Raw genomic sequence first — 27876 nt, 5'->3', positions numbered from 1 at the left:
TCCTGACTGTTGGCCAACCCTCTATCTCCCATGTGGTTTATCTTCAGAAAAACTGGTTTGGGCTTCAGGTGGGAGCAGCATTCCAGAAAGGCAAGAACAGAAGTTGCAAGGGCTCTTGAAGCCAAAGCTTAGGAGTTCCACAACATAAATCAGACTACATACTACCGGTCAGACAAAGTCTCAAAGCCGGCCTAGATGTGGGAGGATGGGGAAATTGGTGCCACCTGTTGATGGGAGCACAGGCAATGTCACAGTGTGCAAAAGCATGCATACAGGGATGGGGAAAACTTGTGGCTATAATTTGCAATGTTCTAAAGTCTGCAAAAGAGTGACAAATTTGTATAGCACCTATGCTATCTTTCAACATTAGATAATTGCAGAATTCAAGTTCTGAAGGCCAAGGAAGTGCTAGTTTGAGTTTATCCCAAACTAGAGTAACATCTGTTCTGCTGCTTCAATGACAGATTTCCAAAGACAAACAACCCGGTCCCAGTGACTCATACCATAATGTAGGTTTCTTTGGTTGCTTTTCTGGGCTAAGGGTTTTCAACACTTCTCTATTGGCTTAATTCAATAAATTTATTTTCATCTGATTTAACAGTTTACCTTCAACAAGCAGCTTTCTAATTGAAGATTTTACAACAAATAGCATCACCCAGAAATCAGGATCAAATGCAAAGTATTTCTAGAAACTATGTAGTATGTAAAAGAAAATGAAGAAAAATACATCACTGTAAAAAGTATATATAGTTTTGTTCTTCTCCATGAAAACGATCACTAAGGAAAGTTCAGTTTTGTGATACTGTTAATTGGCTAGGCCCAGAGATCCATTCATACCGAATTAAGGAAAGATAAAGTAAGAAGAAATAAATTAAAGAAAATAATTTTTATATCTTCTACAAAACAAAAAGTAGAATGCCAAATCAAAACCTAAAATGTATCTTTAATTTATTGTCAAATCTCATTTTAACAAATATCTTTCTCACTTTCTTATCACAGCCATAGAAAGACACAAAATGATAATTGCGACCAAGACTTTCTTTAAGATGTATGTCTCTAAAAGATTTATCTTGAGAGCCACAGTCCTTAATACAATAAAATCTGTTTGTTTCAGAGAATTTCACGGAGCAGGATATGCCACTAAACACACCGCATGATAAGAATTGCTCCTTATGGAAGGAGAGAGGTGAAAGAAAGAGCTTCTTGCTGTTTGACAATATGGTGAGCAGAGAAGCAGTTTGGGGAATGGCTAATTCCCCCACTGACATTTCTACATTTTTCCAATGAAGAACCGATCCCTTAACTTGCCATTTTTTTTTTCAGCTGAGAATCTGTTATAACATTGCTTCATAGAGAAACAGTTGGAAACTCAAGTAGTTTTCAATTTTAGACAAATTGATGCTGCCAAAATTTTAATACTTAATAATAGAAAAACTTCAATAATATGAAGTCGGTTTTTAAGACCTTTAAAAGTCCTGATTATTTTATGAGAAGCCACATAAGAAGCCAAATAAATACACATTCAGCTAGAGAAATATCACTAGCCAACCATCTTTGGTGGCGAACTTATGTCTCCTCCTGCGTGAACAAGGCAATTTAGCACGCATATTGAAATTAGATAATTCTAATTGATAATTACAGATTAAAGATAACCCCAAGCTACAGCTCCTGTACAGGTAATCTACTTCTCAATTTATTTTTACAGGAAATCCTGTAAATATCTAAAACACTCTCATTTTGCTTTAATTATTTCAAAGCCCTTCACCAGTGATAGATATACTATACAGGTTCATATGGAATAGTTATCACTTTTGAAAAATAGTGACTATTCTAACATTCTTTAATTATACTGCTTACTAATCTTAATTGCCACGATTTCAAAAGACAGTTCCAAAGTGCATCTTGAACAAACAGAAAAGCAATTAGCCTAAATTAATTGCTTTGCTGATGTGATTTGCAGTAGGTATGCTTGGTGGTTTTGAAACTCCTGCCAGTGCTTTCACAACTTGATGTTCTGATGATTTTTTAGCCTATTTTTGCACCAGAGCAATTAACCAGATAATTGCTCTAATGTGAACCTGGCATTAATCAGTATGTTTAGGTTCATAGTAGTAATTAACCAAATATTAAACATACTTTAAAGAGCAGCACTTAAAAGTGTTACAAGAAGAGTTAAGGGAAAACTTGCAATTTTTTTCTCAGACAGCCATACTTTTCTCACCAAGAAGCAGAAAAAAAGCTGTAACTGTCTCCTCTGCTTCTTTTCAATTAACACAAGGTATCATTACATATGAAAGGAAAGTGAAATTGCTGGCTCTTCATTTAGAAGTATTTCAAAGACCCTATTAAAAGGGCAAACCCAAAGATTCAATATTAAAATCCTACTTATCGTTCAAAAAGGGAGGCTATGGCTTTCAGAAAAATAGCATTCAATACATAAAGCAAGCTCTATCTGAAGCCAGACAATGACATTAAATCCTCACCTTATTACATATCAACTTTATTCCGAAATAAATAAATCTGGAAGAAAGAGGGTATTTGAACCAATTGCCTGGATTTCAGCCAGAATTCAAGCCAAATTTACAAAGCAGATTCATACATCCTACAAAAGCAGTATTTAGAATTCTCTCACCACACAGGTATTAAATTACTTCTCTGAGCTGGGCCCTATGCGAGGTGCCAGGGGCTGAGATGCCGGCAGGGGGCCCAGGATGAAGACACAGGTCCTCCTTACCAGGAGAAAAACTCCTACACAAAACATTATGCAGCCACAAAATGATAGATGCCACCAGCCGCGTGACTGCTGAGGATTTGGCCAGACAGGAACATGACGCAGCTCTTCATTATGACAACCATTATTATTTCATCTTTTCTTTAAAGAAACTCACATTTACTTTAAGGGAAATTGTCAGTAATGCAACTATAACTGTTACTGGAACAAGTTTGCTCTTCCAACTTCAGTGAGTGAGGAGTTATTTTATACTACCTTAAGTGAAATATTGTATCAGTTGGGCAGTAACAAATGTAAAAACCTTCTGTTTTCATGAGGCAAAGGGCTCAAGCAGAAAGTACTCTGTCATTCTTCTTGTCTTCACATCTTCATGTCTTCTTTCTTAATTTCTGAAAGGACTGTCACACAGAAAATAACCCAGGCACATATGTGTTAGGTCTGTGATTTTTAATTATTACTAATCAAATTCCAGCAATTTCTCCTCTGGTTAAACATATGTGTACCCATCTTCTAAAATATTTCTTTATGTCACAGTTCATAAAATATTTTAGGCTGAAGCAAATCCCTTGCACTAAATTAATAACTAATCATAGGAGATATTTATCATCTCAAGCCTTTTACAGGAAAATTGTCAGATTTAATCACCTTTCTCATATTTTCACTATTTACTGGGCTTCATTTATCATACATTCAAAAATTTTGACAACAGCAAGTTATTTTAATTACCATTTCTGGTTGTGGATTAAGAATAAGACAACTCCCGGGGCAACCGGAGAAGGAGGGATGCTCCTAAGTTTGTCTGAACAATCAATAAGTTATTATCGTTTTCATCAATAAATGACGATTTTTCTTCACGGTTGACCATTTTAAAGCAGGTTTGAGGTTAGGAAACCTCCAAATCCATGAGTATACAGCACTGCATTCATCATCACATAAAACATGTCCCATTCCTCCCATAATTTGATCATGAATTCTGATTTCATACCATGTAAGACATTTTTCAATCCCCCAAACGAAATGATTAACATATGTTTACTCACATATATATTGCCTGAAAAACACAAAAGCAGCAGCAGCAGAGCAGTATACCCAGAAAAGTTAAAGATACGATTCTATAGAAGCTCTGTTAATTATCATTTGTAGAAATGTTTACTTGTATATTACTGCTCAATAGGAACCAAAGACAAAGCAGAAATTTAAAATTACCATTGTATGTCAGAACTATCATAAAAATTCACATTATTTTTAAGACAATATAATGTGAACATGGAGAACCAAGAAGACAAATTCAGCCACATCAAATCCAGCTTCCAATCTTTCTCCAGAATTGGAGTTAAAAATCAAACCAAGCTGAGATTTATACATCTCATACAAATTTTCCTTTCAATATTCCTTTCAAATACTCCAGAATATATATCAATTAATATTTCCTTAAAAATGACAGTTACCAGAAGTACTAAAAGAACCAAAAGCCAATATTACTGTGTACCAAATAATGAAAAAGTTCCTTGAATTTGAATGCACTAAAAATTTCATCTAAGGATAGATGCACAAACATTTTATCAGAGAAACTTTGTTTTGCACAAAAATGTCATCAGCCATTTGAAAAACCACATATTCTAGGGGAGACTATACCAATTATTTATAGCAAATATACCTTACCAAAGGTACTGAAACATTCAGTAAAGTTAACTTCCTTCTTTTTAACTCAGTGATAACTTACTCAAAGTATACACCCAGTATTCTCTTTTACTCTGCAATGGTTAAGTATTTGCTACAACTGACAGGGAGCATTTACAGATAATAAAATATTTACAAAAATAAATCTGTGTCAGAAAGACAAATATTTCACTCATAGGTGGAATTTAAGAAACAAAAATGATGAACACAGGGGAAGGGAAGGAAATATAAAATAAAAACAGAGAGAGAGGCAAACCATCAGAGAGTCTTAACTAGGGAAAAAACTGGGGGTTGCTGGAGGGGAGGTGGGTAAGGGGATGGGCTAATTGGGTGATGGGCATTAAGGAAGGCGTTTGTAATGAGCACTGGATGTTATATGCAACTGATGAATCATTAAATTCTACCCCAGAAACTAATAATACACTATATCTTAACTAACTTGAATTTAAATTTAAAATTATAATTTAAAAAAATGTGTGTCATATGCTTAAATAAATACCTATTCAAAATTCATTTGTGAAATTCTTTTTGATACCGACTATGAACCAGGTGTGGTACAGGACACAAAAATGGGCAAGACTTTCTACTTTACCTCAAGGAACTTAGTAAGAAATGAAGAGTATTTACAAATGGGATTGTTAGGGAAGAATTGCTTTTCATTACAAAATTAGCTAATTTGAAAATCTACAACTCTATGTAAGATATCCAAAACTTGTCACCTCTCAGATATCCCATATAGAAAAGAGAAGGTAACATTCTAATGATGTTTAGAATGATCAAGCATAGTCTGATGCCCGAGGTAGGATGACCACATAATTTATCACCCAAACCAGGACACTTCAGAGCACAGAAGAGAACAGCACAGCACAGCACAAACACTAATCCTGAATTTCAGCATAACAGAATTTCAACATAACAGTAATGGACTAGAAATGACGTGAGCAAATCAAGACATTAAGTCATTCCAGCTCTGAGGCAGAATAAGGTACTGAGACCTCCATGGTTAGAGCTCAGACTTTGTAGACATACCAAAATGGATTCCAGTCTTAATTCCACCAGTAACTACTTGTAAGTTATCTAACCTCTCTGAACCTTAATTCTTTCATTTGGAAATGGGGTTAATTTCTTCCTCAGATTGTTGTAAAGACTAACTGAAAAAATGTCTATAAACACTTAGCACAATATATGGCACATATTATAATAAATGATATAGCTTTTATTAGCTATTGTTATTATCCTCAGTCCAAAAAAAAAAAAAAAAGAGAGAGAGAGAGAGAGAGAGAGAAAATACTATCCACTCTGACCTTTCTAGCATTACAAGAACAAATTAGGGGTTAGTTGGTTGGTTTGGTTGTTTACTAAGCTCTATGCCCAACACGGTGCTTGAAGTCACAACCCCAAGATTGAGGGTCACATGCTTTAATGGCTGAGCCAGTCAGATGCCCCTAGAACCAATCATAGTTTTAAAGAGAGGGTCCTTCTGTAGAAAGACACAGAAGACATATTTTTACAGATGGTTTGAGAACCTGAATAGTAGTTACTCTAATACCATGCTATTCTTCCAGGGATGGTCTTACAAATGATTGTAAATATAAAAGAGAGTATCAAAAAATATGCCAAGCTTAAACAAGTGTCACTAGACCAGAAAGTCTTCATCCTGTCTTCATAATTCCCTCAGAACTCAATAAAATATTTTTTATTCTTTTTGCAAAGATATGAATAAATACCGTAGAAAGTATAAAATAATGCAGTAGATTACAAAAATAAGCTAGAATTCAGTTTTACAAAAGCTCCAGCTGACCAGCCCAGCCACTTTATTAGGTACCAAAATATGAAGACAGACCGCTCCACGTTCCACACAGGCGGGGACAGAGCTCCAAAAACACCAGCACAAAGGTGCTTCAAAAGTCAGTGTTATTGGGGCACGTGGGTGGCTCAGTGGGTTAAGCCGCTGCCTTCGGCTCAGGTCATGATCTCAGGGTCCTGGGATCGAGTCCCACATCGGGCTCTCTGCTCAGCAGCGAGCCTGCTTCCCTCTCTCTCTCTCTGCCTGCCTCTCTGTCTACTTGTGATCTCTCTCTGTCAAATAAATAAATAAAATCTTAAAAAAAAAAAAAAGTCAGTGTTATTTTTGCCACCTCTTGATTTCCAAGTTTTCAGACTTTTATATGAGAAAATTGTTCAAACTCCACAGTCAATATGCCAAGGTGAAAAGTATTCCTCTCCTCCTGACCACTTAACTTTAATAGAAAACAAAATATTCTCAAACTCGAATTCAACTATGCCTGCTGGATTTAATGGATAGGTTTGGCCCCCTTGGGCAATCTTTAAACCTCAGTCTCTAGGAGAATTAAGTAATATTAGGGGATTGAAATGAAATAAAATTCTAAGTCCACTGTGACATGACATTCACAGGAAGATGGTAGATTATCCACCCAGTCCTCGAACACTTATAAATACAATATATAGCATATGTTCACAAAACAATTCTTGGAAATAAAACACAATGGGCACTCAGCAAATAGTTTATATCACCAACACCTGCTCAAATCCTCTCTGAACTTTATTTCTAAATGTCACCGTTTTTTATTGAATCAATGGAAATTTGAAAGAAGAAACAGAATAAACATCCAGAGAAGATCAAGGGAGTTAGAAAAATCTTTATAGAAAGCCTCATTGAGTTTTCCATGAGCCAGGGCACTGTCAGTCTCCCTGAAAGGGGTATGGAGTAATCTGTCATTCTACCACTTCAACCCAAGTACACCTAAAAGACTAGAAAGGATTATACACAGAGGAAGAAAAAGAGAAAGAATAGTGTTAAGATTTTTCTTAGTGCTATCAACAAAGAAGTCATGAGTCACTGGAAATAAATTCATTTTAAAATAAATAATTTTAAATCACAGCCTTGAAGTTGGAGGGAATTTTATAAACCAGCTCAGCTCCCTTTGTAATTCAGGAGACTTTTTGATTAACACTCTAGTTTGAACACTAAGTGGAGGTGTGCATTTTGGATGGCAGTGGATGAAAATAAAGTTTTTAACTCATTTTAAGCTGAATTCTGTTTCTTGTTATAACGTCCACACATTGGCCAAAGTTCTGATGTCTAAAATAATGAAGAACTAACCTAGGGAGACCAATTAACTCTTATCTGTTGATATATTTTATCAGACTCGGTTTAAAGAGAACTACTTGTTTTGAAATAAGAAATATCTGAAAACAAAACAAAACAAACAAACAAAAAACAACCAAAAAACCTCTACATTCTTGATTTTGATAAAGGAGAGTTTAGTATGCAGCCTGGGGATAGCCAGATGATACAAGAGAATGTATCATGCCCAGTAGGAATGGTGGAGAACTGAAGAATGAGCAGAGAGAACAGCCTATTCCTCATCCTGGAAATAATGTGAGTCCAGTGTTGCTAGATCTGCAATTTCTCCAAGAGCGAGCCCAACTTCAGAATCTTATGCAAACTATTCCAATTTTTAAAGTGTTGGCAACTGTTCAACTTTTTAAATACACTATAAGCCAAACAAAACGACTTCATGGATGGGACTCAGGCATAGTTCACCAGTTTGCAATTTCGATTGGTCTTCTCGAAAAGCTTTAAGAGAAAATATCCATAGTTATTATTCTAAACACCAGTATATATAAAGTGAAATGGCAGTGTATCATACATGCCATTTTATATTTGAAAGAAATTGGTCACAATAGTCTAAGATTTAAAATTCTCCTAATTTTAGAATGCCCACTGATAACAATAGCTCCTTTGACATACGTATAAGATTCACACAGCAAAATTAACTCTTTAAAGAAAGTGTCCTTAGTTACGGATGTTCAACAAGATCAATACATTCATTTTTTTTTTAACTGCAAATTCAAAGAATAAATTGCTAGCTAGGGAAGTTCAACTACTTGGCAATATAACCTATTATAACATCCAGCCTGGTATTTGTTATGTTTTGTCATGTTAGCTGATGGATGCTAGAGAAATTTTCATTTCTCTTACATTGTTATCTGATTCATTAGCAAGCATGGTCAACAGTTAATGAATGGATCAAATACTTGATAATGAGTATATGGATCATGTGACTGAACTTTTCTCAGGACTAATATTAAAAACTGAAAATGGGGAGACTAATTCCCTCTTTGATAGCCAATTAAAAATTTTGAAATAGCTTTTGTAAAGATCTATTAGATTTCATTTAATTCTTCCTGGCAAAAAAGAACAAAAGAACCATTATATGGCTATCACTATAGATGCTAAGAACCATTCAGTTTTTCACATTATCAGCTTGTTACATCCAAAGCAGGCTGCTTTGGACTCTGTGCCAAACATACAGAAATGGTGAAGACCAAACTGGATGTGAAATAACAAAAGATTTGTATCAAATACAAATAAACATTTCAATAAACTTAGAGTCAGAGACAGTAGAAGAGATTTAACAACCACATGTTTAATTTAAATCACTGATAGAAATAGTCAGTGTCCTCTTTTCATAAACCACTTGGATTTTATTTGTACTCAAAAGCAATGGTAAATGTCAAATGACTACTAGACCATCCTTCTGAATACAAGAAAATATCATGCTGTTTAACTCTGTAAACACAAAAAATGTTTTTAGAAAAACAAAGATAAAGAACAGCATCTTAGTCATACACATCAGCTGAAGAACCACAAAATGCTAAAAGATATCAAGAGCATAACTCTAACATCCTTCAATTATTACATATTTTTAAATTTTGAACTTCAATAGAAAGTTTACAGAGAAGAGCTTTTAACGTCCAAGATATATCTTATATCTAAAGAGCTATCAAAGTTTATCTTCATGTAAGCAATCCTATTCAAACCAGCAGCATTAAACACAGATCCTTTTCATATTTGCAATGTATAAAATAACATCAAAAGTTTCTATTATATTTTTGTTATGAAAGAAAATAAGTATATTACTTTTAAAATGACTAAGAATTATACACAAGTGTTAGTTATGTGTGATTCCCAACTATGAAATCGAAAATTGACACATCAGCCACCACTTGCTTTTTCTTCTTTGTCATCACCTGGTTTTTAAAGCAGCAACGATGGAAAAATACATCCGTTGGCAAAGCGGAAGAAAAGTCATACAGATGGTCTACATTTAATAGGAATACTAATACTATGACCTTGCACGAAACAAAAAGATGTTGAAAGGATTAAAAGATAACACATGTAAAGTGCCTATCAATTACCTGGGCAATAAAGGTTACTTTCTTCCCCTCTATCCTTACAAGGCCCACTATTATCTCACTCATTAAGTCTTCTGTCACCTCAAGAGAGCACCTTTGAGAACAGGAGGGACTCACTGCCCTAGAGTCTGAGACACAGTACCATGTATTTAGTAGGGGGTTAATAAATGCTCCCTGATTTACTAGAGGATAAGAATAATGAACAAATGTAAAACATGCTAATTGATAGGCTAAATGCATTAGTGCATTCCAGTGCCCTCTATATGAAAGGTGACTAACCCATCTCAGCTAAGTGCTGAAATTATAATTAAGTCTGATGGGAAGTCCTAGATTTATACCAATATAATTACAAATATTACTTAGCTTAGTGATAGAGTATGGCAAGAACAATGAGATGAGTAATTTAGATGATACTGCAAAGTGGGTTTTAATGTTTGAAACTTCTATTACAGTACACAGGATAAGTCCAAGTAGTGTAATTAAAACCTAAAAGAGTCTGATTTTTAAACTCTACTGCTCAGCCTCATTAAAATGCATGTTTTCTCAATTAATCCAAACTCTTCCATTAAAAACATAAAAATACACTTTCATTCCTTGCAAATCAATCTCTACAGTATATATATTTAGGATCAAATATCAAATAACCATCACAGTTAAATAGGAAAAAATTATTGAAATAGCAAGAGCTTTGAATACATAGAGCCTAACAAAGGGAAGGCAAAGTGAGGGTTGCCCACGTTCTCATCTGTAAATACTCACTTATGACTAAGCATTTGAAGAGCTAGAAGATTAGAAATCCCTAACTATCTCTATGTAAATGATATAAACCTAAGCAAAATGTTTATTTCTTAGAAGAAAACCTTCTAATCATATATGGACTGCTTCTTATTTAACCCTGTATTCTTTAATTACTTATTTTTCTACATGTGTCAAGTACACAGAAAACTGTTGTGTAATAAGAGGCAATCATTTTCATTATCATTTTGTTGGAGAAACAGTTTTTTCCTTTTAATTCAATACATTATTAAGCAGTTAATCTCAATATTAAACTAATGCAAAACACCACAGGATAATGTTTATTTATGTACTTTATCTTATTAGATGTAAGGAAAAATATTAAAAGATTATTTCAAGTTGTCATATAATCAACTTAAAAGAATGCTGATTATAGGAAAGAATTTTATTCTTTAATTTTTATCATCTCTCTGTAGATTTTGTAGATGTACTTTATATGACTATTACTCAAAACCAATAAACACCTTTTATAAATGATGACCATGTGACTAGATTAGAAAGTTTTACTAAGAAAGAGTCAAGTCAAAGGCTATCATAAGGGTCATGTGGGGTAAGTTAAGAAAATGTCACTAGAACTTAACCATAATTGGAGAAAATGGAGTCCATGTAACTTTCATTTTAAGTACAAAAGGAAATTAAGAAAGGAGGGGGAAAGTATTTTAAATTTAAAGCATCATATGACACAAACTTAACAAATCATTGCTCCTATTTATGAAAAAGTTTTTAAATCTACATAGGTTCTAATTTTAGCTAAAATAGTACTTTCTATTTCAAAAGCAAAATATTTTAGGAGCTTGAGTTCAAAAAAACACATTTATCTCTAAAAGTCACTGGGCAAGCATCTTGTCTCATGCCTGTATTTCAGAACCCACCTCCATTAATAAACAGTAACGGAACAGTGCTACTCTGTGCTCATTTTCATTAAAAAGAAGTCTATTCTCAAGGGTTCTTTCATCTTTTTTTCTTTCACGCAATATTTCAAAGAAAAATGGGTGCACCACTGTTTATAAGAAGAAAACTACACATCTTACACATTTTTACATTATATGCTAAACTGTCCATCACATGACTTCCATTTCTAAAACAAACTACATTAATACAAAGAACAAAATATCATCCTTTAGAAGGGATCTTAATGCATCATCATGTTTGAAACAGTCTCTCAGAATCATTTTCCTTGACAAGTGGACAGCAAATCAAACACAAAGTTGCAAAAATATTAAAGTGACAAATAAGCAACATACCTGGATGGGTGGCAAAGAAAAACTCGACAGACTGCTATTGTTATTACTGTTCAGGCAAACATTTGAATCAAAGCACATAAAACCTTGTCAAAAATGTGAACAATGGATGCATGAAAAGTATACAGCTAGATGGTTTTCAGATCTTAAACATATCTATTTTAAAAGGCATGGCTACGTTAAATTTTCCTTAAAATTGGCATGCCTTATCATAATGATAATTAGTATTTGTCAATGGAATACACATTTCCCTCTGGAAAAGTGTTTATAAGATGTTATAATGGTTACCTGTCATTTATGATCCAGTTCAGACAGAGATTGAGAGAGCTAAGATTTTTGCACCTCTTGACAATTTCCATCACGGTTTCATTATCCAGTTCAGTGATATGACGTAGGTCCAAGCTGGAAAGATTTCGTAGCTAATGAAATAAATAAAATGAAAGATGAGAAAGGTAAATGCTACATTCATTCTCAAAAATTATATGGATTAGTAAAAAGTAGAGTATCAACATATAATATTCAAAATAGATGATAGTCCAAGTAAACTCATTCATATAATATTTTACATACTAAATTGGAAATGAATGCAGACACCTATGGTAAACATATGAATGGCAATAAATATTAAAATCAAACAGATTTTATTTAACAGATTTTTATTTAACAGATGTTTCATGAAAGTCATAAGTTAGTAACCTCATAGGCTGGGGAGCTGTTAAACATATTACATTAAGTAACTGCGTTTGACAAGATTATGCTAACATTGTTTGAGGGGGAGGAGCAAAATGGTAGAGGAGTAGGAGACTATAATACCATCATGGCCCAGGAATTCAGCTAGATAGTTACCAAACCATCCTGAACACCTACAAACTCAACAGGAGATAGAAGAGAAGAAGAGCAGCAATTCTAGGAACAGAAAATAACTACTTTCTGAAAGGTAGAACATGCAGAGAAGTGAATCCGAAGCGATGGGAAGATAGACCGCGGGGGAAAGTGTTGGCTCCTGGCAAGTGAAAGAGCAGTGAAGCACAAAATTGAAACTTTTAGAAGTCGGCTCCACTGAGGGTCGTTGCTCCAGAGACTAAGCAGGGGGTGGAGCCCTGGACAGTATTGTCTCAGGACCCACAGGGACACAAAAGGACCAGGGATGTCTGAGTGTGGCAGAGCTCCCAAATATCGGAGCAGGGAAGCTGGTTGCAGAGACAGAGCTGAGGAGTGGGGTCTCAGCTCGGGTTACTACCTTAAACCATGATCCGAGGCACAGTTGGGCCACTGCTTTATGAGCAGGGACTCCACAAGTGGCAAATCTGGAGAGACCCATCCTTCCTCCTCCAGGAGGAACAGTGCAGGAGCATGTTGCAGGAATCTTCTGGGTTTGGAGACTCCAAACTTTGGGGACGAGGGCCAGAAATAGAAACGCTCAGTCACAGGCTGGGTTAGCGTGAGAGTGTGACCAAAGATAAGTGAGACAGGAGGGATCAACTCTTTTTCTCTGAGGATGCACTGAGGAGTGGGACCCTGAGGTCTCAGCTCCTCTGGGCTGGAGATTGGGAGGCTGCCATTTTCATCCCTGTTGTACAAAGGTCAATGGAAAGCGTTCAGGGAACAAAAGCTCCCAAGACCAAAAACGAGCAGATTACGTAGCCTTGATCCTGGAAACGGCAGTGCAATTCTGCCTCAGACAGGACATTTGAGAATCACTGCAACAGACCCCTCCCTGAGATCAGTAAGAACATCCAGCTAAGACCAAGATCACTGATCAATGAGAACTGCAGAACTCCAGAGCTAGGGGAAAGCAACATAGAATTCATGGCTTTTTCCCCATGATTCTTAAGTCATTCAAAGTTAAATTTTTTAATTTTATATTTTTCTTATTCTGTTTTTTAAAATTTTTCCTCTTTCCTGTTTTAACAGTTTTTAACTATTCAATTTTATCAATACCTTTTTAAAAATCTTTTTAAATTTTCATTGTTAGAGTCCTATTTTATCCCTTCATTGTATTTAACCTATTTTTTTGTGTATATATAGGTTTTTTTTCTTTAAAATTTTGAGATACAATTTCTTCTAATAGATCAAAATATACTCTAAATTTAGTGCATGGCTTTGTTCTAGTCTCCAGCTTGATCACATTCTTTCCTCTTTTTTTTTTTCTTTCTTCAACCAACTTCTTATCTTATCAATTCCTCTTTTAGAATCTTTCTTACTTTTATTTTTGTATATACATACCTTTTTCTTTTTTTAAAGTTTTGGGAGGTAGTTTCTTCTAATAGACCAAAATACACCCAAAATCAAGAGTGTGGCTCTCTTCTACTCACCAGTCTAATACATATATATATATATATACACACACACATATATTTTTCTTTTCTTTTCTTTTCTTCACCCTTTCTTCTCCCCCCAGTTTCAGGTCTCTTCTGATTTGGTTAGTGTATATTTCCCTGGGGTTGTTTCTACCCTTTTAGTATTTTGTTCTCTCATTCATCTGTTCCTATCAAGATAAGATAACAGGTGGAAAGACTCAGCACAAAAAGAACAAGAGGCAGTACCATTGCCTGGGGACCTAATCAACATGAACATTAGTCATATGTCAGAACTAGAGTTCAGAATGACAATTATCAAGGTGCTAGCTAGGCTTGAAAAAATCATGGAAGATATTAGAGAATCCCTTTCCAGAGAAATAAAATCCCTTTCTGGAGGAATAAAAGAACTGAAATCTAACCCAGTTGAAATCAAAAAAGCTATTAATGAGGTGCAATCAAAAATGGAGGCTCTTACTGCTAGTATATAGGAGGCAGAAGAGAGAATTAGTGATATAGAAGATCAAATGATGGAGAATAAAGAAGTTGAGCGAAAGAGAGACAAACAACTACTGGAACATGAGGGGAGAATTCAAGAGATAAGTGATACTAAAAGACAAAACAATATTAGAATAATCGGGATCCCAGAAGAAGAAGAAAGAAAGATAGGGACAGAAGATATATTGGAGCAAATTATAATAGAGAATTTCCCTCATATGGAAAAGGGAACAACCATCAAAATCCAGGAGGCACAGAGACCCCCCCCCCCCCAAATCAATAAAAATAGGTCCATACCTAACAGTAAAACTTAAAAGTCTTAGTGACACAGAGAAAATCCTGAAAGCAGCTTGGACAAGAGGTCTGTAACATACAATGGTAGAAATAGTAGGTTGGTAGCATATCTATACAGAGGCCTGGCAGGACAGAAAGGACTGGAATGATATATTCAGAGCACCAAATGAGAAAAATATGCAGCCAAGAATACTATATCCAGCTAGGCTGTCACTGAAAATAGAAGGAGAGATAAAAAGCTTTCAGGACAAACAAAAATTAAAAGAATTTGCAACCAACAAACCAACTCTATAGGAAATATTGAAAGGGGTCCTCTAAGCAAAGAGAGAGCCTAAAAGTAACAGACCAGAAAGGAACATAAACAATATACAGTAACAGTCATCTTACAGGCAATACAATGGCACTAAATTCATATACTTCAATAGTTATCCTGAATGTAAACGGGCTAAATGCCCTAGTCAAAAGACACAGGGTATCAGAATGGATAAAAAGACAAGACCCATCCATATGCTGTCTACAAAAAACTCATTTTAGACCCAAGGACATTTCCAGATTGAGTGAGGAGGTGGAAAACAATTCACCATGCTAATGGACATTAAAAGAAAGCTGGGGTAGCAATTCTTATAACTGATAAATTAGGTTTTAAGCCAAAGACTATAATAAGAGATGAGGAAGGACACTATATCATACTTAAAGGGTCTGTCCAACAAGAATAGCTAACAATTATAAATAACTATGCCCCTAACATGGGAGCAGCCAATTATACAAACCAATTATATAAAATCAAAGAAACACATCAATAACAATACGATAATAGTAGGACTTTAACACCCCTCCTTACTGAAATGGACAGATCATCCAAGCAAAAGGAAATATAGGCTTTAAGTGACACACTGGACCCCATGGATATCACAGATACATTCAGAATATTCCATCATAAAGCAACAAAATACACATTCTTCTCTAGTGCATAGGGAACGTCCTCGAGAATAGATTACATCCTAGGTCACATATCAGGTCTCAACTGCTACCAAAACACTGGGATCATCCCTGCATATTTTCAGACCACAATACTCTGAAACTAGAAGTCGATCACAGAGGAAAGTTGGAAAGAACTCATAAACATGGAGGCTAAAGAGCATCCTACTAAAGAATGAATGGGTCAACCAGGAAATTAAAGAAGCATTGAAAAAAATGCATGGAAACAAATGAAAATGAAAACACAACTGTTCAAAATCTTTGGGACAAAGCAAAGGCAATCCTGAGAGGAAGGTATATAGCAATATAAGCCTTTCTCAAGAAACAAGAAAAGGCTCAAGTACACAACCTAACCCTACACCTAAAGGAGCTGGAGAAAGAACAGCAAAGAAAGCCTAAATCCAGTAGGAGAAGAGAAATAATAAAGATCAGAGCAGAAATCAATGCAATAGAAACCAAAAGAACAGTAGAACAGATCAATGAAACTAGGAGCTGGTTCTCTGAAAGAATTAATAAGACTGATAATGATAAATCCCTGGCCAGACTTACCAAAAAGAAAAGAGACAGGACCCAAATTAATAAAATCAGGAATGAAAGAGGAGAGATCACGACCAACACCAAAGTAATACAAACAATTACAAAAACATTATAAGCAACTATATGCCAGCAAATTTGACAATCTGGAAGAAATAGATGCATTCCTGGAGACATATAAACAACCAATACTAAACCATGAAGAAATAGAAAACCTGAACAGACCCAGAATCAGTAAGAAGATTGAGGCAGTCATCAAAAATCTCCCAACAAATAAGAACCCAGGGCCAGATGGCTTCCCAGGGGAATTCTACCAAACATTTAAAGAAGAATTAGTTCCTATTCTCCTGAAACTGTTTCAAAAAATAGAAATGGAAGGGAAACTTCCAAACTCATTTGATGAGGCCAACATTAAACTGATCCCAAAACCAGACAGAGACCCCATCAAAAAGGAGAATTACAGACCAATATCCTGAATGAACACAGATGCAAAAATTCTCCCCAAAATACTAGCCAATAAGATCCAACAGTACATTAAAATGATTATTCACCACGACCAAGTTGGATTTATTCCTAGGCTGCAAGGGTGGTTCAACATCCGCAAATCAATCAATGTGATACAATACATTAATAAAAGAAAGAACAAGAATCGTATGATACTCTCAATGGATGCTGAAAAAGTATTTGATAAAGTACAGCATCCTTTCTTGATCAAAACTCTTCACAGTGTAGGGATACAGTGTACTTACCTCAATATCATCAAAGTCTTCTATGAAAAACCAACAGCGAATATCATTCTCAGTGGGGGAAAACTGAGAGCTTTTCCCCTAATGTCAGGAACATGGCAGGGATGTCCACTATCCCTGCTGCTATTCAACATAGTACTAGAAGTCCTACCCTCAGCAATCAGACAACAAAAAGAAATAAAAGACATCCGAATGGGCAAAGAAGGAGTCGAACTCTCAATCTTTGCAGATGATATGATACTTCATGTGGAAAACCCAAAAGGCTCCACTCCAAAACTGCTAGAATTCATACAAGATGTAACATCAATGCACAGAAATCAGTTTCATATCTATACACCAACAACAAGACAGAAGAAAGAGAAATAAAGGAGTTGATCCCATTTACAATTGCACACAAAACCATAAGATCCATAGGAATAAACCTAACCAAAGTGGTAAAGAATCTGTATTCAGAAAACTATAAAGTACTCATGAAAGAAACTGAGGAAGACACAAAGAAATGGAAAAACGTTCCATGCTCATGGATTGGAAGAACAAATATTGTGAAAATGTCTATGCTACCAAAAGCAATCTACACATTTAATGTAATCCCTATCAAAACACCATCAATTTTTTTTCACAGAGCTAGAACAAATAATCCTAAATTTATATAGAACCAGAAAAGACCCCAAAGAGCCAGAGGAATGTTGAAAAAGAAAACCAAAGTTGGTGGCATCACAATTCCAGACTTCAAGCTCTATTACAAAGCTGTCATCATCAAGATAGTATGGTACTGGCACAAAAATAGACACATAGATCAATGGAACAGAATAGAGAGGCCAGAAATGGACCCTCAACTCTATGGTTAACTAATCTTCATCAAAGTAGGAAAGAATGTCCAATGGAAAAATGTCAGTCTCTTAAACAAATAGTGCTGGGAAAATTGGACAACCACATGCAGAAGAATGAAACTGGACCATTTCCTTACACAACACACAAAAACAGACTCAAAATGGTTGAAAGACCTCAATGTGAGACAGGAATCCATCCAAATCCTTGAGGAGAACATAGGAAGCAACCTCTTCGACCTCAGCCTAGCAACTTCCTTCCTACAAACATCACCAAAGGCAAGGAAAGCGAGGGAAAACATGAACTATTGGGACTTCACCAAGATCAAAAGCTTTTGCACAGCAAAGGAAACAGTCAACAAAACCAAAAGACTACAGACAGAATGGGAGAAGATATTTGCAAATGACACATCAGATAAAAGGCTAGAATCCAAAATCTATAAAGAACTTATCAAATTCAACACCCAAAGAATAAATAATCCAATCAAGAAATGGGCAGAAGACATGAACAGGTATTTCTGCAAAGACATTCAAGATGGCAACAGACATGAAAAAGTGCTCATCACTCGGCATTAGGGAAATACAAATCAAAACCACAGTGAGATACCAACTTACACCAGTCAGAATGGTTAAAATTAACAAGTGAGAAGGATGTTGGCAAGGATGCAGAAAAAGTGAACACTCTTACACTGTTGTTGGGAATGCAAGCTCGTGCAGCCACTGTGGAAAACAGTATGGAGGTTCCTCAAAAAGTTGAAAACAGAGCTACCCTACGACCCAGGAACCGCACTACTGGGTATTTACCCTAGAGATACAAATGTAGTGATCCGAAGTGCACCCGAATGTTTATAGCAGCAATGTCCACAATAGGCAAACTATGGAAAGAACCCAAATGTCCATCAACAAATGATGGATAAAGAAGATGTGGTGTATATATATACAATATACTATACAGCCATCAAAGAAATGCAATCTTGCCATCTGCAATGACGTGGAATGGAACTAGAGGGTATTATGCTGAGCGAAGTAAGTCAATCAGAGAAAGACAATTATATGATCTCTCTGATATGAGGAATTTGAGAGGCAGGGTCGGGGGCTGTGAGGGGTAGGGAGGGAAAAAATGAAATAAAGTGGGACCAGGAGGGAGACAAACCATAAGAGACTCTTAATCTCACAAAACAAACTGAGGGTTGCTGGGGGATAGGGGGCGTAGGGATAGTGTGGCTGGGTTATGGACATTGGGGAGGGTATGTGCTATGGCGAATGCTGTGAAGTGTGTAAGTCTGATGATTCACAGACCTATACCCCTGGGGCAAATAATACATTATATGTTAATAAAAAAAAATTCACTAGTAGTCTTGGGTTATACAAATCACAGAGGATCTGAATAAACAAAGACTTACAACCGAGATTTCCTGAATGCTTCACTCCAATTTTTAAACATTTAGTAAGGTATTTTAAAAGAAACCCAAGTCAGAATGTAGACTGAGCCTCATGGTGGGTATTATGGAGGGTACATATTGCATGGAGCACTGGGTGTGGTGCATAAACAAAGAACTGAAAAAATTTTTTTAATTTAATTTAAAAAAAAGAACGTAGACTGTAGAGAATCAACTTTCAGGTTAATTCTTCTTTTATTGAGAAAAAATATTACTTATAACCAATTCAGGTTAAAGACTAAAATTAGTCAATGACTGGTATGGCCATGTATGTAGTTAAGTATAAAATGAGACACTAAAATGTTACCTAGGAAACAGAGTCTTGAAGGATTATAAAAAGACCTCAAATGACTTCCAAGTTCTCTTAAGACTCTGGAAAAGTCAGGGGGCCTGGGTGGCTCAGTGGGTTAAGCCTCTGCCTTCAGCTCAGGTCATGATCTCAAGGTCCTGGGATCGAGCTCTTTGCTCATCAGGGAGCCGGCTTCCCCTCTCTCTCTCTGCCTGCCTCTGTGCCTACTTGTGATCTCTTTCTGTCAAATAAATAAAATCTTTAAAAAATGAAAAAAAAAGACTCTGGAAAAGTAAAAAATTAAACAAAATCCTCAATTGTGCAGATTGACTATGGTGGATGAACCAACATAAGAGAACTCACAGGACCTTGGCAAAGGCAGCAGGGATGTTCCACCATTTCAGGCTAACAAGGATAACTTAGGTGAAGCTAGTTGGAGGTGATAATTCTCAAAAAGAGTAAAAACTTCTGCACAGTTAAACATGTTCCAATGCCAACCAGTCCTAAAATCACTTTTTGCCAGCCCTGTAGATGCTGGTTTTATTGGGATTGGGTTTTGAAGCAATCAGTTGTAATCTGCAAGGAGTGAAGTCAAGGGTTAAAACAGGCTGCCTTGCTGATGACAGGGTTACTGGGCCTGTAGATCAGCACCGCACACTTATCTGCCAAATACCTGTCAGCTGCCAAGATAGAGATCATGGGAGAGAGAAGAGGCACCGGGAGAAAGAAGGGTCCGAGAAAGGCAGTTTCTCTTGGAGAGTGTCTCTTATTAAGGACAGGGAGCGAGACACAAGTAATAAAGGAAGGGAGTTGTAGCACAGGTCTTGTACGGGAAAAACAGGAAAAAAAAGGAAGAAATTAAGACTGCTGGGAACAGAAAAGAAAGGAGCAAAGAGGGAATTTCTGTCCCTGAGCACAGGACGGTTTCTCCACCTTGACAGGGTCTGATATCTACATTTAGAGAACCTGGTTTGACACGGGAGATAATGAAGGGCACCCCTTCAACTCGTCACCTCAGTCTGAACCTTGGCTTTATTAAGGCTTGCACTCAAGTACAGAAATGGTAATAAGAACTAGATAAGCCAAATTTAGGACACTGGGCAAAACTTTCTCACCACCTCAAAGAACCAAGAACCCCAGGGTAGAACTTAGAGCTTTTAAACAGCCTGAGATCATGGCACAGACAGTAAAAATTTCTAATTCTAACCATGAGAAAAGGACCCTAGGGTCTTGGATGCTGTCACATCCACAGTAGCTACTATGTTAATTTTCTGACACCTTCTCTACGTATTCCTTCCAACCACTGCCTTCTTAATCACACTGGGCTGCTGTCTCTTTGCATTATTTCCAAACTCAAGGTCTGTTTCACTCTGCCATTCTCCTACGAGATCCGACATCTTTTGCCATTTTATTCACATCCTGTTTTGCTTTCTAGCACACTTTACTGCACTGCTTCTCAGAGCTGTCCCTTCTAACTCTGCCTTGGCACATTACCAGCCAGATTAATCTTCCTTAAATAACTTTGACCATGTCTCTCACCTTCTCTGAAACTTTTAGGAAACAAAAATATTTCAATTGCAAAAAAAGAATCCCAGAACTTGCCTATCAAAGTCCTTCACTGTCTACCACTGCCATTTCCTGAAATCTGTTCAGCTAGCTGAAATCTCTTTCCCTGAATTCTGAGAGGTTTTTCTCAATGTACTCAAAGAGCTGTGCTCATTACTTTAAAAAGTGGTCTCGCTTCACTCTTTTTACTCAGATAACTTGGAAGTGTGTTTTCTTCTCTCCCTGCCATTTATTCAACTGCCTGCTTCCTACTCCAACTTCCCCTCAAAGCCTTCTCGATTACTTTGGAGAGAGGGAAAATTTAGTGAGTCTTGGAAATACAATATACTTGCCTAACACAAATTATTAACCAGACAGTCCCCAAAGTAACCGTGACTTTTAGACAGGATTCATCAATTGGCAGCAACTGCCAAGGGACCAGAACAACCTTCCCTTCTTACTGCAAGTATGTGGATGTCTCCTCTTTGTCAATTCCTTCACCTTCCCCTTCCTGTCCCCTCCCCTTTCCCAACCAGCCCTTCCCAGGCTGTGCTATTCAGGACCAAGCTCTCATCCCAAACACTTGACATCCAACCTTAATACTTGAGCTGGTCCGAATCTAGATAATTGTGAATTTTCATTCATTCAACCACACTTACTTAAATGTCTCCTAAGCACCTGACTCTAACTTGACTATACATTTTGAATCATGTGGGGAACTTTTTAAAAAATACTGATAAACAGGCCCCATCCTTAGACATTCTGATTCATTGGCTTGGGTAAGGCCAGTTGTTAAGTATTTCCAAAAAAGTTACCCAGCTGATCCCCAGACTAAATTGGGAACCACTTCTCTAATGTACAGCTACTGGTATTTAAACCCTGAAAGTGTAAAAATAATTTGTAAAGCTCAGCCTTTCCCATCACTCAAAAAAGAATGCAGAAGATATTATTCATATGATCAATAACTACTTACTGGGCAACCATTATGTACCAGAGGCTATTCTAGCTTGTTAAAAATACAGCAGTGAATGAAACAGACAAAACCCCCTGTCCATGGGGTGCTTATACTCCTAGTTGGAAACAGGTGAAGGGAACAATAAATAAAATACATAAACAAATTATACAGTATGTTTTTTTGTTGTTGTTGTTGTTTTTTATTTATTTATTTGACAGAGAGAAATTACAACTAGACAGAGAGGCAGGCAGAGAGAGAGGAGGAAGCAGGCTCCCTGAAGAGCAGAGAGCCCGATGCGGGGCTCGATCCCAGGACCCTGGGATCATGACCTGAGCTGAAGGCAGAGGCTTTAACCCACTGAGCCACTCAGGTGCCCCAAATTATACAGTATGTTAAAAGTGCTAAGGACTATAGAGAAAAAATAAAGCAAGGCAAGACAGATGGAAAACGGTGGAGAGAAAGCAGATGGGATGCAATTTAAATAGGCAGTCAAGGGGCACTTGGGTGGCTCAGTCAGTTAAGCATCTGCCTTCGGCTCGGCTTATGATCTCAGGGTCCTGGGATTGAGCCCCATGTCAGGCTCCCTGCGCAGCGGGGAGACCGCTTCTCCCTCTGTCTGCCTCTCCCTCTGGCTTATGCCCATGCGCTCGCGTGCGCGCGCTCTCTCTCCCTCTCTCTCTCTCTCGCTTATGCACTCTCTCTCTCTCAAGTAAATAAATATCTTTTTAAAAATGATCTCATTGAAAAGATGATCACAGAGCACAGATCTGAAGGAGGTGAGGGAGCACATAAAACATGGAGATGTCTGGGGCAAGACTTAGTGAAAAGGCCCTGGGATGGGAATAGGCGGAGCATTCTGGAGGATTAGTGAGGAGTCAGGGGTGCTGTGGCAGAGTGAACAGAAAGAAAACTAATAGGAGACGCAGTCAAAGAGGTGAGTGAAGAAGGACAGACTATATGAAACCGTGTAGGACAAAGTAAGGACTTTAGCTTTTGCTCTGAGGAATTTGAGAAGGCACTGGAGGGGTCCGTGCAGGAGTATAACATAATCTAACATATTTTTTTTTTTAAAGATTTATTTATTTGACAGATAGAGATTACAAGTAGGCAGAGAGGCAGGCAGAGAGAGAGGAGGAAGCAGGCTCCCAGCTAAGCAGAGAGCCCGATGCGGGGCTCGATCCCAGCACCCCGGGACCATGACCTGAGCTGAAGGCAGAGGCTTTAACCCGCTGAGCCACCCAGGCGCCCCTAATCTAACATATTTTTTAAAGATCCTCTAGCTTCTTTGTGAGTCTAGAATGGGAGCAAAGGTGGAAACAGAGAGAGGCTACGCTGAATTAATCCAGTCAATCGATATTGGTGACTTGGACCACAGTGATACAGCAGGAGGTGGTATGAAGATCCAATTTTGGATATATTTTAAAGTAGAATCAACAATATTTTTGACAAATATATCACGGAGCATGAGAGAAAAAGAAGACTCAAGGGTGATGATAAGGTTTTCAGTTTGAACTCCTGTAAGGTATTATTCCAATGACTAACATGGTCTGGTAGCAAGTAGGAAAAGAGTTTGGTTTTGAATGTGTTATGTCTGCAATGCCCATTAGATAGCCAAGAAAAGATGTCCAGTAAACTTGGAAGTCATCAGCATACAAATGGCATTTATACTTTTAAATTCAACATATAAAAGTATTAATTGTATATAAATATGCTAAATCCTTTTTATATATAAATTATATATACTTATATTCAATTATATATTTTATAAATACAAAAGAAAAATTTGTAAAAATATTTAATTATTTATAAATTATATAATTTACTTATAAATTATATATAAATATGTTGAATTCTTTAGGTACAATGATAGCAGCCTTCTAATTTGTGGTGAGTAAATAAAATAAATTAACTGATTAAATTAAAAGGCAGTCAAACATACCTATAGTAATAAAATATAATAACATAGTGAGCTAGTCTGATTCTAAAAGGATTTAAAAACGCATCAACAGCAATAGTAGCCTGAGCCACCTGGGGCAGTTACAGGCTGGCTTCATTCCCTATCAAAGCATAATTCAGCCTTAATGGCTCCCATAATGGCTCTGTACAACTGCCTGGGATGCCCACAGTCAGAGTAAGGGACTGCCCTCTGTACACCCACTATTGTTGCTCGCTCTCCTACCACAGCCTAGAAAAACATCAGTTAGAGACTGTTCTTCCCACTAGAGTCAAAAGCAAGCTACTAGAGGTCAGGTTCGTGGCTATTCACCTTTGTGTCACTAGTATCTAACACAGTCCTAGATGTATCACTCATTTATTAACTGCTTATTGTTGAATGAACAAACTTGAAATCAGGACCAAAACTTTAAAGATAACTTCATTGATTTAAGTTTCCATTGATCAGGTGTTTGTCCCTCTAAGCATATCAAATGCAGGATCTATAGTTCTAAAACTCCATGTTTTTAAAAGTGATATATTTGAACATAGATTTCACAATATGTGAGGATTAAATAATAAAAAACAATGGTCTCATTCCACACAATTAAAGTTCATTTTAGAACAAGAAGCATAATCAGTTCACTATATGTTGGTTTTTAAAATAAAGAACAAGTTTTTTAAAAAGCGTCTATAAATTGTCAGCATTTTGATGTCTGTGGCAAGAATTCTGAATAGTTCACCAAAATTTTAATCACTGTCTTCTGCAGCAGGAATGTGAATTTGTTAATTGGATTTCTGCGTGTTAGTGTATCAATTCAGAATGGATGCTCCGCACCTCCTCTCTCACTCTGGCAGGCAGCAGTCTCTAATTGACTTCTTCCCAGGACTTTCCTTTCCACCAAATCCCTTCCTTTTTTCCACAGAAGACTTTGGGAGCACCGAACAAACTACAAACAGCACTTAAAGTTAGCAGCACGTAGTGCTGTCACTTTTTTACCCAGCAGGAGCTAAGAGACAGAACTTCTCCTCAATTAAAAAAATAAAATGTTCACACTGTTTCACTTAAATAAGAAAAAAAATCAAAGCTTAAAGAAAACAAGGGCAAATTAAGTCAAATGTGAATGCAAGCCAGAAGAGATTATTTCATCTCATTGGACTGGCTGTGTAATTCTCTTTCATTTCCTCATACCAAGGTCAGAGATCTGTTACAAAAAAAGACAGCTCATGGAATTCTGAACCGATTTCAGTCACCAGCATCATATAGCACACTTCAGTGCGTCAAAAGTTTTGGAAGTGCATTCCAAATAAAAGTTTCACAACCTAATTTTTTAAAGTTGTAAAATAAATGAAACTTAACCCAGGACAAACTGAACATTAGCACAGGGCAAAAGCTTATCATATCTAAACCAAATGACCTGTACACTGACCTCTTGATCATATACTATGAAGGCAAAAATACCACATTATTCCATTCTTTATTTTTAATTGTGTGCAGCTGGAATACAAAGAAAAGACATTCATGCTTTTTAATTAAAAATATTCTGACATATTTTTATTTTCTGGAGTTCCAGAAATATTACAGAAATGTTGTACCTACTCTCTAAAATAAAATATCTAGGGGCGCCTGGGTGGCCCAGTGGTTTATGTCTCTGCCTTCGGCTCGGGTCGTGATCTCAGGGTCCTGGGATCGAGCCCTGCATCGGGGGTCTCTGCTCAGTGGGGAGCCTGTTTCTCCCTCTCTCTCTGCCTGCCTCTCTGCCTACTTGTGACCTCTCTCTCTGTCAAATAAATAAATAATATTTTTTAAATAAATAAATAAATATCTATTTTTTTTCTTTCTTCCTGGTTTAGAATATGCAACTGGGACTCACCTTCACACTGAAAATCTCTTAGCCTGCCTTACACTCTCATGTCTAGGCCTCAGCTAAAAGCCACAGCTCAGAGTAAAAAAGTACCTAAACCTTAATTTCAGAAATGATTCTTCCTATTCTGTGACCAGGTACTATTTCAGGGAGTGTGAACCAAAAACCCTGGAGCACAGAATAACCACCAGCTGAGCCACTTTGGACCTTCCATACCACCGGAAAAAGATTTCCTGACACACGAGGAACACCATGTGGCCTCTGTCAGTAGGTACCTGCAGCTTCTCTCTCTGGTTTGCCCTATAGGTCTGTAGCACCCTGAGTCACCAAGGAGGAAAAGGCTAACCTAGGCACCCATCAGCAGCTTTCTCTCCTCTCTACCTCTAAGCCATTTTTATGAGAAGCAATATTCCAAAACATATATATAACTCTTCTTTCTACTGTCCTCCTTCTAGTCCCCCCCCCAAAAAAACCCAAAATATTTCTAGTTGGAAGACACATATGATACTAACAATCTAAAAATTAATCAATCACTACTAGTGAGAAAGGAGTCACAGAATCCAACCTAAATCAAGAAATAAGATTGGGAAAAAGTACTATTTCTTCATTTCTGGCATTGTACTTGATTTAATTGTTCATAGCATTATCCAGGTGCCCCAACCACCTATGATTATGAAAGAATGAACACTTTTCCAGGTAAGAAAAATCTCAGTAGACTCAAACTTTTTAAAGGGCATGTAGGATGTATACTCAAAATCCAAGTCAGGAACTCTCCAAACACTAAATCAGATTTCAATTGTTTTATCTTTGTTCTGTAAGAACCATTCCAAGAAGCAACAGCATTTGGTTTAAAATATATTTAAATTTGGAATTAGTAAGTTTTAGTTCCTGACTCTGCTAATCACACTCAAGAATTAAAAGTGAACGATCTAAATTCTAGGTTATTATCTATGCTACAGGCAGTGTATCAGTTATCAATAAGAAATGGTAATCAGAAAGAAGCCTTTAGGAAATTTTCTCTGATACTAAATAATATAGATCATGAAATTACATTATCATTAAAACAGATAATACAATTATCTGTTTTAACAGATAATTTTAAAACAGATAATACAATAAAACAGATAATACAAAAATAATATCATTAAAACAGAAAATACAAATTTTTCCAAAATAAACTGCAAAAATCTTGTAACTTTGATTTATACACCGAAGTACTACTTTCTGATACAAAGAACTATATACATCTGTAATTCTACCCTCTCAATCTATTTTGCCCACCTACGAGTAGAAAGCTTCAACCAAGTGAGATGAATTTAAAACAATAGCTGGGGGGGCGCCTGGGTGGCTCAGTGGGTTAAGCCTCTGCTTTCGGCTCAGGTCATGATCCCAGGGTCCCGGGATGGAGCCCCGCATCTGGCTCCCTGCTGAGCAGAGAGCCTGCTTCCTGCTTCCTTTGCTTCCTGCCTCTCTGCCTACTTGCAATCTCTGTCAAATAAATAAATAAAATCTTTCGGGGCGCCTGGGTAGCTCAGTGGATTAAGCCTCTGCCTTTGGCTCAGGTCATGATCTCAGGGTCCTGGGATCAAGCCCCACATCGGGCTCTCTGCTTGGCTGGGGGCCTGCTTCCTCCTCTCTCTCTCTCTGCCTGCCTCTCTGCCTACTCGTGATCTCTGTCTGTCAAATGAACAAATAAAATCTTAAAAAAATAATAATAATAAATAAATAAATAAATAAAATCTTTAAAAAAAAATAGCTGGTGTACATCTAACATGTAATTTTAAATATCAAATATGATTGACCCTAATAATATGTACCGAGTCACTTATACCTTCTGATATCAATGAAAAAAGCATGACCAAGATTTTTGAAAATTAAAAAATAAACAAGTAGACATGATAGCACGCTATTTTTAATCAGTCAAAACCATCTAAGATATAACTTAAACTAACTAGTAACTGATAACCAATAAGCCAAATAACTAGTTCACAACTCCTTAGTCAAATA

General features: G+C 36.7%; 1 protein-coding gene across 1 annotated transcript in view; it reads right to left on the bottom strand.

The window, feature by feature from the left end:
- FBXL17 (F-box and leucine rich repeat protein 17) overlaps nucleotides 1-27876 on the bottom strand; it is a 512415-nt gene that overhangs the window by 309719 nt on the left and 174820 nt on the right. Inside the window, exon 6 of the mRNA XM_045999573.1 lies at nucleotides 11959-12089. Coding sequence (XP_045855529.1) covers nucleotides 11959-12089 — 131 coding nt within the window. The remainder of the gene's footprint in view (nucleotides 1-11958; nucleotides 12090-27876) is intronic.

This window comes from Meles meles, chromosome 3, assembly GCF_922984935.1.
Source record: "Meles meles chromosome 3, mMelMel3.1 paternal haplotype, whole genome shotgun sequence".
Lineage (NCBI taxonomy): Eukaryota > Metazoa > Chordata > Mammalia > Carnivora > Mustelidae > Meles > Meles meles.
This window is presented reverse-complemented; position numbering and strand designations above follow the sequence as displayed.